The sequence below is a fragment of the Oreochromis niloticus genome, linkage group LG17 (assembly GCF_001858045.2).
Source record: "Oreochromis niloticus isolate F11D_XX linkage group LG17, O_niloticus_UMD_NMBU, whole genome shotgun sequence".
Taxonomy (NCBI): domain Eukaryota; kingdom Metazoa; phylum Chordata; class Actinopteri; order Cichliformes; family Cichlidae; genus Oreochromis; species Oreochromis niloticus.
The window spans coordinates 15,046,111-15,060,879 of record NC_031981.2 but is presented as its reverse complement, the minus strand read 5'-3'; the positions used below and the strand labels follow the sequence as shown (position 1 = coordinate 15,060,879).

At 40.1% G+C, this 14,769-nt stretch overlaps 1 protein-coding gene across 1 annotated transcript; it reads left to right on the top strand.

Annotated features, from left to right (window-relative positions):
• The first annotated feature begins 269 nt into the window (after positions 1-269).
• On the top strand, positions 270-10,292 carry fam180a (family with sequence similarity 180 member A). Its single transcript, XM_003452027.5, has 3 exons — positions 270-494; positions 8,885-8,982; positions 9,354-10,292. Exons 1-3 carry the CDS (start codon positions 419-421, stop codon positions 9,681-9,683), a joined length of 504 nt encoding a protein of 167 aa, XP_003452075.1. The 5' UTR covers positions 270-418; the 3' UTR covers positions 9,684-10,292.
• The last annotated feature ends 4,477 nt before the right edge of the window (positions 10,293-14,769 follow it).

Genomic DNA, 14,769 nt, shown 5'->3' with positions numbered 1-14,769 from the left:
TTTAGTCAGCCACTCAACCATTTGCTCAGTTGCCTGGTCAACTGAAGAGTCACTCAGTAGCTGAAGCACTCAGCCAGTAAAGCAGTCATCCAGTAGCTGTAAGAAAAGTCCAGCCAAGAGGGCAGGCCTTCCCAAAATTCTGATGAATTCCAGATGAGAGCCCAGACACCCTGGCTTGAGAAGAGAACACACACACACGCAAAAAAATAAAAAATAAAAAAATGAAAGTAGATGAAGAAGGGAGGGGACAAAAGAAAAGTGAACACAGTGAAAGATGATCCTATGCACAAAGCCTATGAAGTGGAAAGGAGGGTTCTCATCCATCCTTGAGATGTTCATTTATGACTGAGAGACAGAACTCAGAAAGAAGGGAGTGTGTACTGATTTGTACGAGTGGATCTTGGTTGTGAGCATCAGCATGGCACAGTGGTGGACTTTACTCACTGTTGTTTGCCTGTGCAGCTACTGTGCTGCCAGTCAGCACCACAGGAAAGGTATGTTGGCACACAAGCTCTGGTAATTAGGTCTAAATGAGCAATTATTAAGAGTCTGATTAGTGTCTCTCTATTATGAGATAAATGACAATTTTATCACAATCGACTATATTTGCATTCACAAATTATTCTGTTTTCATTTGTGGGATCATTTAAAAGATTACTAGAAGACAGAGACAGACAAATTGTGATGGCTGAGTCCTGGTACGAGTCTCTGGTTCCAGCTGTGAAAGAATGTGTTTATCCTCTTCAGTTAGCAGGAACATTGCAGTTTGCAGGACATCAGCAGATCGTTTTCCAGCGAAAAATGACTGGCCTGTTGTTACTGGATCTACTCACTGAGGAAATTCCTTTCTCATCACTCGCAGGCCTTGAAATCTGTAGACAAGTCACATGACGCTGAAGCCAGCAAAAACAAAGAAAGTTCAGAATTGTTTACATTTTTATACCATATCACCAAAATCCAGGAAATCTTTTTTTTTTTATCATTGTTTTATTAAAAGTTTGTAAGACTTTTTTTTCCTTCAGAAACAAATATGAAACAAATATCCAAAGTGACACTGTCACTTTTCTGAACATGCATTAATTGTCTGTGTTGTCAACAACTGCCCACTGCTGCTGAAAACAAGAGCAGAAAGAAAGTGAAGCTAATGTTCAGAAACTCCTAGAGTTGAGGGAAACTGCAGTTCTCTATTTACATTCTCACTTCAAGCAGCTCAGTTCACACTGGAGTGGATCAGGCCAGGGGGATGTTCTTCGTACCTCGCTTACTACATCCAAGATCAAATGACACATCCAAGATCAAATCATCGCGCTAACCGTGAGCTCGCTAATCCGGTTGTCCGAACGCACCTGTTGTTGACGATTAGTATAGCTGGCTGAAGTAATCTGAGATCACTGGGTGGCTTAAAAGGGGCTACGCATCGATAGTAGAAACATTGATCGGCAACCCTGTGATTGGTCGGCGAAGATGTCGAAGGAGCGCGCGCAGTATCTCACGGCAGCAGACCAAGAACTCTTGATTGAGGGATATCAGGAGTTTCAGAGTTTAATTAAAACGCAGGGGAACACTGCAAAGGCTGCAAAAGCAAGGAGAGAGGGCTGGCAGAAAGTTGCTGACAAATTAAACTCGTAAGTGATCCATGATATTACATTATATCATGTGATATTATTTCATTCCACATTATATTATATTACATCATATCCTCTTTCACATTAGAGCCACAACAGGACCCACTAGAACATGGGAAAAAGTAAAAGTGAAATATAAGAATATTCTACAGAATGGTAATATTTATCACTTATATTGCTTTTAGTCTATGACAAGAGACCCTGGAATAATCTGTTTGTTTATAACAGCAACCAAGAAAAGGGCAGAGCAAATAAAGACAGGTGGTGGTCCTGCACCCCCTCGTCACACCCCTTTTTGTACTGTGACATTTATTGACATTGTGGGTTTTTATGTGTGTAGTTTGAATAACACTCCATCACTTTTACCTGTTCCCATGCAAGGGGTGACTGAAGCATGCACAGTAAGTCGGGAGTAAGTATATACAGTACAGTAAGTATATATATATATATATATATATATATATATATATATATATATTTGGAGAGAGAGAAAGTAAATAATAACCTCACGGGAGAATCGATATCTCTCTATGAGCACACCGTCGCGCCGAGCTAAAGGATCCCGTCTATCCCGCAATATACGCTAAATTCTGTAAACTCTCCTTATCAATCTTGCACCTTCCTTGCTCGCGTACAAACGGACAGGACATGGCTGCGACAGACTTCCCAAATCCACCTTCGCTTTTTTAGCCGTGGTCTCTCATCTTGATTGCACGTAGTAATTTACTATTACTACTCTAAAATATGAATTACATCTGACATGATCTACTACATGTAATAGAATGATTAATAGTACATTTCCCTTTTTTTCGGAAATGACCTGTATGTATCTGTATGAAATCAATAAAAGAATCAAATACATTATCTTTAGTTACATTGATAATATTTATTTATGGTAAAACAGTGGCGAAATATCGCTCTTGCTTTCATATAACTGCAGCGGACATACCTGAGAGGCCGCGATCTAATCCTGTTTACATAAAGTAAACCTGCTCCCGAGCAGGCTTACGCTTACGGATCTGTTGCTATGACAGCAAGCCCCAGATGAGCTTCGGAGAACCGAACGATCCAAGATCACGCGAAATCGTCAACATTCAAATCCGGCTAACTTGCTTAGCGAGGTACGAAGAACAGGCCCCAGGACTGCTCTGTTTACATGTACAGGCCAGCAGCCACTCTTTCAATGATGAGGATGTGCACATTCTGGACAGAGAGGAAGGCTGGTTTGGGCAGCCATCGCTGAACCAAAGAGAGAGCCTAAGATTACATATTTCATCATTCACCATCTTACAATGATGTGGTTGCAGCCATTCAGCGCTCTGTGAATAGCACTCATGACAATCAGTCATTGGTCATGCCAGTTTGCAGTATGACAGTACTTACATAACTGAAAAGTATTCCCTAACTGGTTGGCAAGTACTGTCTTTAGGTTCGTGGCTGTAGGTGAAATCAACAGCAAAGAGAGTCCTGCACCAAAAATCTCTTTGTGATTTCTTTGGTCATTAGCAGAATTTGCAGTAAAGGCATCGAATTGTCTGCAAACACTGGGCACAGCTTTTAACTTGGAAGTAAATGTTTCCTGCTTCTGTCTCACTTTTCACAGTTTCAGTACCGCTCGGCCAGCGTTGGTGAGTGTCAGGGACTTTCCATACAAACTCTGCAATCTCTGTCTGGCCTTCAGGTCTGGTTTGGTCTCCAACCAATTGCTAAACCACCAACAAGCCAACAAGTTTTAGGAAGTAGTGAGCAACTGATCTGCGATCATTCTGAGAATGGTTAAACAAGTGGTTACCCAGTTTTGGACCCAGGGTTTTGAATTTTCAAGTTCAGAATTCTTTGTACTTTTGAACTTATGTTATCTTTGGATTAGGTTTCTGTTATTGTTGGTGTTTAATTTTTTTTATTGGTGCACTTTATTCGTTAATTCCTTTGTGTTTACAAGTTTTGTCTTTCTAGCCTTGTTATTTGTTCCTTCAGTTGCTCGCTTTAGTTACTGTTGAGTTTAAGACACCAGTAACTTTAGGGTTGTTTTTAATCAGTTCCCCTTTTTCTGTTCCTCCTCTGTCTCATCTCTGTTTGTCTTTGTCATCTCTGTCTTCATGTTCACTCCATCTTCTTGTCTGTCTTTACTTTAAAAGCTTCTGTTTTCATTCACGTTGAGTGTAGCTTTTCTTCCTGTCCCTGTCCTCACTGATTCCCTGATTGGCTTCAGCTTGGTTTTGGTCCCCACCCGTCTCCTCTTCCTGCATTACCTTTTGTATATATGTTGTCTCATTATTCCTTTGTCTTTAGAGATTAGGCTTAAAACTTTCCAATCTGATGAAGCTTAGTTAGAGCTGGATCACTGAACCATCTCTTCCTGCAATAGGCTTAATATGCCTCTTCACAACATTAGCGTATTTTGAAAAACAATGTTAAAGGGTAGTGCATGTAAACGTGACACCAACTAATCGCAGAAGAAACTAACCAAGTGTTTCTTCTGTGATGAGTTGGGAATGTGCCCAGGCTTGTGTGGGTTATAAAAGGCTAAGCTCACACCTCCATGAGGTGGAGTGTGGTTGATGGGGAACCAGGAGAAACTGCAGATGTATATCCCAAATCACCTATATCTCCAGTTGTCACCAGTGTCCCCAGTATATATCAGCTCCCCTGGGACCACTGCATGACTTTATTGCAGCTGGGCCTTACTACTGCTGGGCTCACAGTTACTAGGAGTATTTATGATGATCTGTGTTTACATCATAAATAGTAGAATTTCAATCTGTCTCACGAGAATAATGTCATGGTTTGGGATTTTACCATTTTCTATTATTTGGAGATATAGTGAAATGTAGAAGATGGTCCATTGCAGGGAAGATTTCATTGTATCCTGTGTCCTTTTCACCCTCTTTTATCGTACGCTGGAGGGATCCAGACATCCATTTGGATTTTTTTTTTCTGTTTTTGTTTGTTTTTCCTTCTCTCTCCCTCTTTCTTTCTGTCTCTCGTCAAGACATCCTTCCAGCCAGGAGTACCATTTAGCCCAGCTAATTAATGGATCTTTGTTGTTCCCTCATCTCCTTGCAAGCAGTTAGCGGGAGATTACAAGTTCCCTGCCTCTACATAATGACACTGGGGGGAAGCCTGCCCATCCAAACATTGATTGTTTGGAGCGCCGAAGGAGGGAGGGGAGCATGACGGATGAATGGGCTTAGAACAAGCAGCAGGGAAAGCTGATATGTTGTGATAAAGGACATCAGCAGTATATTAAACATTCAAACTGAAAATGAGAAAAAAGAAAAATTTGCTCATAAGAATGAATCACCTCATGATGGTTTGTTACCCGACCCCTACCTTCCGACCCCCCACCCACCAAAAAAACAACTTCATGGAAAAGAAGTGCCTGAAAAATCCAGCGCTAACATCACCAGCCTCCTCACTTACATGTGATAAAATCGTAGTGATTAAAGCTGAGATGTCACTTTCACATTCATAAATATTGCACATTAACGTGGCATAATCAAAGAGATTAGTTTTGCATAGCGGTTGGTAATCAAAAATGACTAAATATCATTATTTCTCCTTCACTATGATAAATTCCTGGAATTTATATGTTGTCACTGCAAAATTCAGTACATTTTCTGCACCATTAATCATCTGTAGTTGTCTGTCTGTCACCAGCTGTGTCAAAATATTTCTTTCCCATTTACTTTATTATGCACTCTATTTGGTCATCCATTAGGGAATGTGAAATTCCACAATGGCATAAAAACATAGTCATGTAATGAGAGACTATTTTGTTCATGCAGTTCCTCAAAGCTGAAATCCACAATGCAAAGATCACTGTCCTGCAGCTGTCCTGCAGTGAGGGCAGACGCTAAATGATAATAATTTATTTGTTGCTTGTAACAGAATGAAAAATATCTTGAATATCTATCCTGCAGTGGCCTCAATTTCTCACATCTGTTATCTCTACCTGACCTTCACAACCACCTGTGCTCCTTCATTAGCTCCTTTCTATGTATATGTGCCCTTTTTCTTTGTTAGTTGCCATATTGTCAGTCACAGTGTCCCAAACTTATTAGTTAGTTCATTTTCATTGTAATCTTCAAGCATGATTCATTTAGATATCCACCATGTGCCCCTACATATCTTTCATCTAAGTCAGTATCGCCCTCATGATATTGTGCAGGGAGAAATCGAGCAATTTAACGGAATGACTAGAATTACTGTTATTGCCTGTGCACATATACACTAATGCAGCTCCAACTATAACAAGCTATAATATTTTTATTCCAAAGTGCTATTGGAGCTGCTATAAACATAAAACACACACTTTCCTACATGCCAAAGGACTATTGTAGTAGTAGTAGAGCCTTTTTATGTAAATTACAGATGATTAATTTTAGATGTAAATCAGTGCTGGGTTGGCCTCCAAGCTGTCATTTCCCCGCATCTCCTCAATCCTTTAACGATATAACCCTTGTTCTAATGAGCACCCTCGGGTGTTGCATTGTTTACATCGGCAATGGCCCGCTGAAGCTGCAGCATCTATTCGCTAACTAATATGTCTGCACAGGCATCGCTCCTCCACAATACCTGATGCATTTGGGAGTTGCATACTCAACGAGGAGTATACATTTTCACCTACAAGTTGTCATCCACTTAGAGTTGGATGTTAGTAGTTGATCTAGGGAAATCTTCTCTCTACTTGTCTTTGGTGTTTTGGGGTTGGAACAACTGTGCATGTTGCATATTATATTGCTTCGGAGTCACTCTTCAACAAGTTCAAACTTCTCCATTGGAGGTGTTTGAACTTTTATTGATTTCTGGCATTATGATGAGGGACGTGAACAGCATTTAATCTGGAGTTGGAATTTACAATAAATACACGTTTTAATCTTTTAAACCCAAATTCATATTATGGAGTTAAACTTAAACAATGAGATTTCACAACGTCTGGCTATGGCCCTGTTTAGTTGGAGATGGTTGGGCAGGTGGAGGATTGAGGTACATGCTGAAGATTACACAGATGTGCCAAATTTTTGGAATTCATTACCTCAACATAGAAATGTGGAGCTACACATTTTCTTTACATTGAGAGCGGTGGCTGTGCTGCGAAAGGGAGGCCAGAGCTGAGACTGGCAGTCGCCCAAGCAGGAAGCAGGTACATGGGGAGCTCTGCCAGTTTGTGTGGCTTTGGCTGGCCTGACAATTGCTATAAAGCTAAATGTATCTGGCCAGCGATGCTGCAGGCAGTCAAGCTGATCATTACTGCAGAATTGGTGAAGCAGCAATCCATAGATGCCACTGTAGGATAGAGGAAGGATGACATCCAAGTGCACATGAATGCCAGTGTTTATATACTGTATACCTCGTTAAGATCTCTGCTTGTTGGCTTACACGCTGAACAGAGTACTGGACGGCAACAGAATATGGGTAGCAATGGAAAAAGAGAGCTGAACAGCTGTAGAACCCCAGAGGAAGTTTTACCTTAATTCATTATACTGTGAATCCTCCTTCTGTGCAAATCAAATTTGATTTTAAGTTCCTTCTCCTGATGCTACATTAACAAAAATGGTTCGTGGAGTCAAACATAACAGATACAAAAAAAACATTTTCAAAGTCCAGGCAGTATTCAAAGTTATATTATTACAAACAGACCCTGCACATTCTCATGTGATTCTTAATCTTCCTTTTAGCCTGGAATAAAACTTGCCAGTAGGAATATCTGTTCACTGTCACACAGGACTGCTATCCAAAAAATTATAATGCAAATGTGTTGCTGGATTAAGGGAGTTCACAAATCATTTCTTAGACACAGCTATGTCATTTAGACAATTTAGATCATAACGTTATTTTTCATTTTAGACCAGTGAACCTCAGCATCCCTGAGGTTTTCAAGGCTTCTTGACATGTGACAATAAAACAAATAAAAAATAAATACTTCCGGTCAGACAGAGTTGTGTACAACAAATCTAAGAAACTACCACATTTAAATATCTCACAAGATTATACTTTTAAGTTATGAGGAAACAGATCATCAGTTCATCAGATCGAAGGTTTCCCACTGAAAACGCTACATCCAGATGAACACAACTCAGCTTTTGGGGATTTCCTAACGTGGATGATTGTGCATGCGTCAACACATGATCCCACACTGTTTCAGCATTGCTGATGCTCAGGTTCAGGGATGATAATCCATCACTAATAGTCCTCCACTCTGTGTTTGGAATCATTATCCTGCTAAAAATGCCTTTGATGTACATTTCTACATTCATAATTTCATCAGTTTTGACAAGAAATCTTGACAAATTGAAACTGTGACAGAGCCTCCAGCGTGTTTCACAGATACCTGTAGAAACTCAGTGCTGTAACTCTCAGCTGACTTGTACAAACTGATAACAATTTGTAACAAAAGTTGTAAATCGGGATTAACCATATCACTTCTTGTGTAATTTAGCTTACCTCAGCCCTTTCTCTCTGTTTCCCTTCTTTCTTGAGAGCCACCCTTTCACTGAGAGCATTTCTGATCAGGCTTCAGTGAACGGCAGACGGATCAACTGAAGGACCTGATGAATCTCCTCTAGATCCTATACTAGGCTTCTGCTGGATTTTTCTTTCCAATTTCACATCTCTATAGCGCAGCTCAGTCTGGTGGTCCAGAATTATGAACTCTGTGCATTTTAAAAACCTCTGAGGTAGTGTAGGAACAAAATATTCCAAAATAGACCCGTGGTTAATTGCTAGTACATCAGATACTTAGGAAAGTATGTGAGTAATGTTAGTTGCTGTCCACCTCTAGATGTGAGCTGTAGGTTTAGCCTCTTGTTATCACTTCCAGGAAAATATGGATTTTGCTCAATTTTATCACAGAAATGAGGCAGCAGCAGCAACTGTTTCTAGCTGAAAGTGAGGGGTTTCATTCCAGCCGTATCAGGACACCTCACATTATGGGATCCCCCATCTGCTACACATATGGACTGACACTTTGAAGCCTGACCAAATGAGGTCAGTTACACCTGCCCTTCCGCGAGTCAATAAGCAGATATCTCGCCTCTGGGGGCACCAGGCCCCTGGTGCTTGTAGCAACTGTGGCTGAGGTCAAAGACCAGTTGATCTCTTCACAGCTGGAGCCCAAGTCTCACCCACATACATAATATTTGAACAGTAATGAATGTGTTTACTCAACCTGATAAATAGGTTGATAAATAATGTCCCACCTTAATTTTAGAATAGGGAGATCCTATAATCCAATTTTTTCTTCTTGTGTGTTCTAGCGCTGTACCCATCTGCATACAGGATAAAACGGGGGACATATTCACTGATCAACCCCACATTCCAGCACTCAGTGGAGGACGTCAAGCTGCTTTTTGAGGTCAGTTAAGTTCTTGCGGCCCTGAAATAGTTCATGAGCTAGTGTTTCTTTACTGGAAACCAGTATGCTTAGAATGTGCACAGGACTTCTAAAAATAACACATTTGTGTCCTCACCCTGCTGATTAGAACAAAACACTGTGTACTGCTGCTGTGCTCCTAATCATTAGCAGGAATGTGAGATATTTTGGTGACACTGATGAAACCAATATTTTACTTTCTTATGGCATCTTAAGCTCATTTTAAGATATTTAGATGATTAGGCTCTTTGGAATAGCTGTTAACAGGACGTGACCTTGCTCGCAACTCCATTTTTCAGTTAGCTGCTTATATATGTGAATGTGAATTTAGTGGATGCCTATCTATCTTCCAGATACTGCTGGCTGGAATGCAGATCCAAGGTGATGAACACACCCTGCTGATCCCAGATGAGGAGTTGGCCTCCCTGAGAAGTGTGGAAAAGCTGGAAGTCATCTGTGAGGAAGTACTGCCTAAAAGGCTCTCCGACATCAGGCGTCTGACGGCTGAGCTCACCCAGCGGCACCAACCTCTGAGCTGGCAGGACTTTGAGAGGACAGTGCTGACGTTAGTGTACACCACCCAGACCCTGGCTCGAATCACCAACAAGCACCAGAAAGAGATGTGGACCGACACCCTAATCCAGCTGTTCCAAGCTCTTCAAAAGGATCTCAAACCCTTTTGAGGAAATAAGTTGTACATATGTTTTTCAGTATTTGAGATGCCGTTTATCCATGCTGTTTCCAGTGTCCTGCGAAGTTTAAAAACAAATTCTGTGATTGTTATACTGGTTTTTATGTGAAACTATTTGTATATATAAATACAAATATCAAAAAATGTATATAAAAATATATAAGCGATGTAATTTTTAATCCAAAAAATGTAACTAAACTCAGGGTCCAAACTCACTTTTATCAGCGCTTTCAAGCTTGACTTCCAGTCTTCCTTAGCTGACTGGGCTAATTCCAATTAAGAGCTCAAACCACAAACTCCTGAAAAGTTATATCATGTGCTTCGGTTTTGTTTTGTTACCCTATGCGAGGTAAATAATAAAATTTTAATTCTCAACAGATCAGCGTATCTTACTTTTCTATAAACTTATTTAAGCACAAGTTTAGTTCAGGCAGACCTCAAGGTCCCAGTGCATCAGCTCATAGCTGAGCTGTCAGATGATATCGGCTTGTAGAGATCAGCTGCTCTCACTTTCCTGGATTTTGTTTCTGATCATGGAAGTCCATAGCACCAAATGAGACTCAACCTTCAGCAAATGAAAATAAACATGTATCTGAGTGAAGTGGTCATGGCTGAAGTCCCTTTTCTTTTAGCTATCAACTCGAAATGCGATGATCATCAAAGATGGTTTGTTATCATTTTTCAGCACTTCTTTGTGATAACAGTAGCGCCAGAAAATCAGTGTATAGGCTATCCCTATGGTCACACAAGGTATTTTAGACATGTTTAAATGACCAAAATTACTATGCATTGAGCCACCCCTGAGTCTAGAATTTCCCAAAACTATTTTAGAGTCGTTTACAGAATAATTAATCATAATCTGCAGCAGTTTGAGTCACACATATTGTCACAATATAGGCTATTTAGGCTAACTAGATTCCACCTACACATGATTAAATTAATGTCATAATACTATGACATTGTAACAAACCATCCAAAATATAAGGTGATTAAACCAAAAAAGCCAAGCATGCTAATAAAGGTAAACCATTAACTACTATTAAATCCATTTTTCAGCTAAATAATGAATCACCATCACGTTTCTAAATGAACTAGTTCTGTTTTGTTACTGCATCAGTTGTGTTACGTCTCAGTTCCTGAGTGTGTGTTTGTTTTACGCTCAGTAATGCATTACTTCTGATCCCACTTATTTCTACATCATGAAGAAATCAAATTAAATCAACAATGCTTTTGAGCCCCGCGTATGCATACAAGCCAGAGGATGGCCTCATTAATCAAGTGCGTCCCGGTGTGCTCAAATAAACTTCTCAAACTTAGTTTAATGAAAATACATCACGTAAGTACACACATACGCGCAATTACCCCAAAGTTTTTCCTTCTGATTTTTCTGATTATACTGATCTTTGACCTACTTTCAAAAAAAATACTAAATCAAAGTGGTACATTAGTTTGACAACTCCATGGGAAGTCACCTCAAGCCCCCTGCCATGCCTGTGTACATGTTTGATGCCATCAGATAACTTTAGAAGGCGTAAGATGCTTTGCTCTGTCTGGAAAAGATTGCTCAGCTCATTTGATTTGCCACTAAAAGCCCTTTGAATAAAACCCACGGATTTATACTTAAGAGTCTGTGTACATCAATACGCTTGATTGCATTTCTGCAGTCTGTAAAATATCTGATAGATATGTGCTTCAGAGCTACCCATTTCCCCATTCATTATGGGAAATAGGTACTTAAGCTTTTGTGCAGTTCACTCATCAAGAAGGGGATAGAAAGCAGATATCTGGTTTGTGTTGTTTTCCCTACTCGAGTTGATTAGTTTTACATTTGCTTACACCTTACAGTATTTTGCTCAATTCATACTTTTATGTAACCGTGGAAATGTTCGTCATTCCCTGTCACCCAGATCGCATCTTCAGTTGCAGCTTCTGAAAATGTATACGTTAATCGCAGCATTTTCAGTGTCTTTCTCAGCATGTCAGCATTCATTGCTGAGCTGTATTGGCACTGACTAGAGGGGGCTGATTAATGAGGAAGTCAGGAAGACTGCAGCAAGGAATTTCCTTCCAAGGCGAGGGATCAGCCTTCACCCTCGGCACCACTCTAACTATAATAGTGACCGATGAGTCTTGCATTTGACATGGCTGTTTTTTGTTTCTTTTTTTTAACTCAGTTTAAGTTGCTTAATGCAGATGTTATCATTTTCAAGCAGATTCCATTTTGCCAGTGACTTTCCAGACTAACTTAGAGAGGAATTGTGAGATTGTGGAATATTTGCCGAGCCTCTAATTAAATTTTGCTCTGTTATCACATTCAATATACAAAATATCGGGGACATGATGTTCCATTTGTGCAATCTAATCCTTAATTGTCATAAAGTTTTAAAACGATCTCACAAACTGCTCTGCTAGGCTTCATTTCCTTCCCCTTTCTCTGTGATTGTGGTGCAGATTTAATAAGAAAAATCAGGCTTTTACGTGGATTATTGACTTATCAGTGTGACTCATGAAAAACGAGTCTGCAATATTTTATCCATTTAGAGTATTATCCCTAAATGTCAAGTGGAGCCCTCTGCATGTTGAGAGAGCATCACCAAGTGGCTGCAGACAGAACTGCTCTCCTCATCTGAAACTGGATGTCTCTAAAGTGTCCATCACACCCGTATCCTGTCTTCATATAAGACCATTTAGGATATTTCTATACAATCACAGCCTAATATACAAATATCTGGTGTATCATTTCTCATGTTTTAACAGTAACTGTTTCATGTCTACAGGAAATAGCATGTTGTTTAGTATAGTTTGTTCAAGCCAAAACTGATGAAAGAGTTGTAGCGTAGATGGTGTTCTAAAGGAATTTAAAATTGTTTCCTATTGCTGATACATTTTCAGGAATAGAACAATGAAGTCCAGTGAATCCAGAGAGTATGTCAACATTTCAACTACAGTCTTTCCTAAAATAAAGCAAAATATAACTGGATGGATGGCATAAAACCTTTTTGGATTTTTTTTATTATTATTGGCTCAAGATGTTCACTAGGTGGCAGCATTTCCAATCTGTTCCCCCAGATCCTGGCTCGTGGTATCTGTCGCGATGTTTCCTTTTGTTATTGACTTGTGCAGCAGATGTAATGAGGAGTAATGAGTAAAAAGGGAGAACTGAACTATATAATGAAAGCAGCAGCATATCTTGTACTCTCACTTTCTCTTACTCTACAGTCAGTGTTTTGTTATGCATGCTGTAAGGCTTCTCGAAGAGTTCTCGCATGCATTACAATACATCTTTTTATGTTGACACAAAGAGCGGGAGACAGAAAACGACAGCGTGGCATTTCTAATTAGATTTATTTTTCTTTGGAGGGCGTGTTTTTGTTGGAGTTCGCTTAATTAGAGCTGAATCTCATCATAACTGGAATGTGTCTTTCCTGGTTGAACTATCCTCTGATCACCTCCAGATGAATACCCAGTTGTTTTAACTCAAGCTTATCAGCTGCATATGTTTTCCCCGCAGCTGTCAGGCATATTTTCATGCTTCAAGTCCGCAAGCAGAGCGAGATGGGACTTTAAAATGTGTCACATGTATACGCACCGTGCTTTCTCCATCAAGTTAAACAACTCAATACCTGAAGTGAAAAAAATAAATAAATAAAACAGCAATTCAGGATTTTCAAACTCTACAGTCACATAAATGAATACCAGTTTTTCTTCTTTGAAAAACAGTCCGTCACTTCAAAGAATCTTTGACATGTTATGTTCCCGAAGACACTTTTTTTTTTTTAAAAGCAAACAGATTTTATTTGTTGTGCAACACATTGTCATCCCAAGTGGGAGTAAAAAACATAGTGTGAGCATCCAGATGTAAGACTGCATGACGGGTGGTGATTTGTGGGCTGTGAGGTCATCAGCATCTGCCCATGAGCCCCTATGCCAGTGTCGTCGTCCCTTTTTGTATGGCTAATAGTAGTTAGATCAGCTCCACCCTGTATTGCCTGGAGTCCAAGTTTAAGGTTATGATAGTGCAGCTTCTAAGGATTTAGTATTATAGCAGCTTGTCAGCTGAAACCACGAATCTGGAAATAGGTTTGGGGCATTCTTTCAACCCTGTTATTCTCATGCGGCTAATGTTGCTGAGCATAGCGGAAAGATGGCGCCAGGGATGGATGGATAGATAGATGGATAGACAGAGGTAGGCTGCTTTATGAAGAGAGCGGGATACCTCACTGAGTAGGAGAGCCAATTACACTGCATGGGTGAGAGCAGGCAGCCTGCTCAAAACAACCTCCTGCTTGCTCCGGCTTCCAGTAATCAGCACAGTTTTCCACAAAATCATCACAACAGCTGGGAGAGCGTAACAAAGAAACAATGCTGCCTGGATAATCGCTGTCCTGATACATTTGGATGTAGAATTGAAACCTTTTAAAAACAAAATGCTGTTTCAGGATTCTGGTCCACAGTGTTTTATCTTATCATGTCCTTCCAATCACGAGGATCTGCCACTAAGAGCTTGCAAAGCCTTTTTAGTTGTGGGATACATTTCAGCTTTCCCACCAAATATTTTCTTGGGCATTGCGGAATTTTTGATAAGGAAATGGGAGAAAGTTGGCGAGTCTAGAGATAGAGGCTAATGCTCGCTTATCGGACGCTGTAATGAAGAGGTCTGAGATTCACACGGGAGTTGTGGTATGCTGTGTTTCAACATGGCTCCCCAAGTCACTAATTTGATTTGGCATGGTGCAGCCCCGTCACAGGTGGAGCAGTCTCAAAGGGACTCTTCCGATGGCTGCTGTATGTGGATGAGGTCTTAGACTCTCCTAAAATATTTGTGAATTGGAGGATTTTCGCATTAACAGTTAAATTTCACGATGTAAGTATGATCAGCTATAAAGGAGGTCAGTCACCTTACTCTTATCTGTATAAAGCTGTTTGCAATTTTAAAAAAAAAGCACTGCACCAACAAAGCTGGCGACTAGCCTTTAGATTTTAAACCAAAAAACACTTTCAGCACTTTCATCCAACAGAAGTATTTCAGATTAACACCAGTGCTACATCATATATGATACATGTGTAATGGGATAATA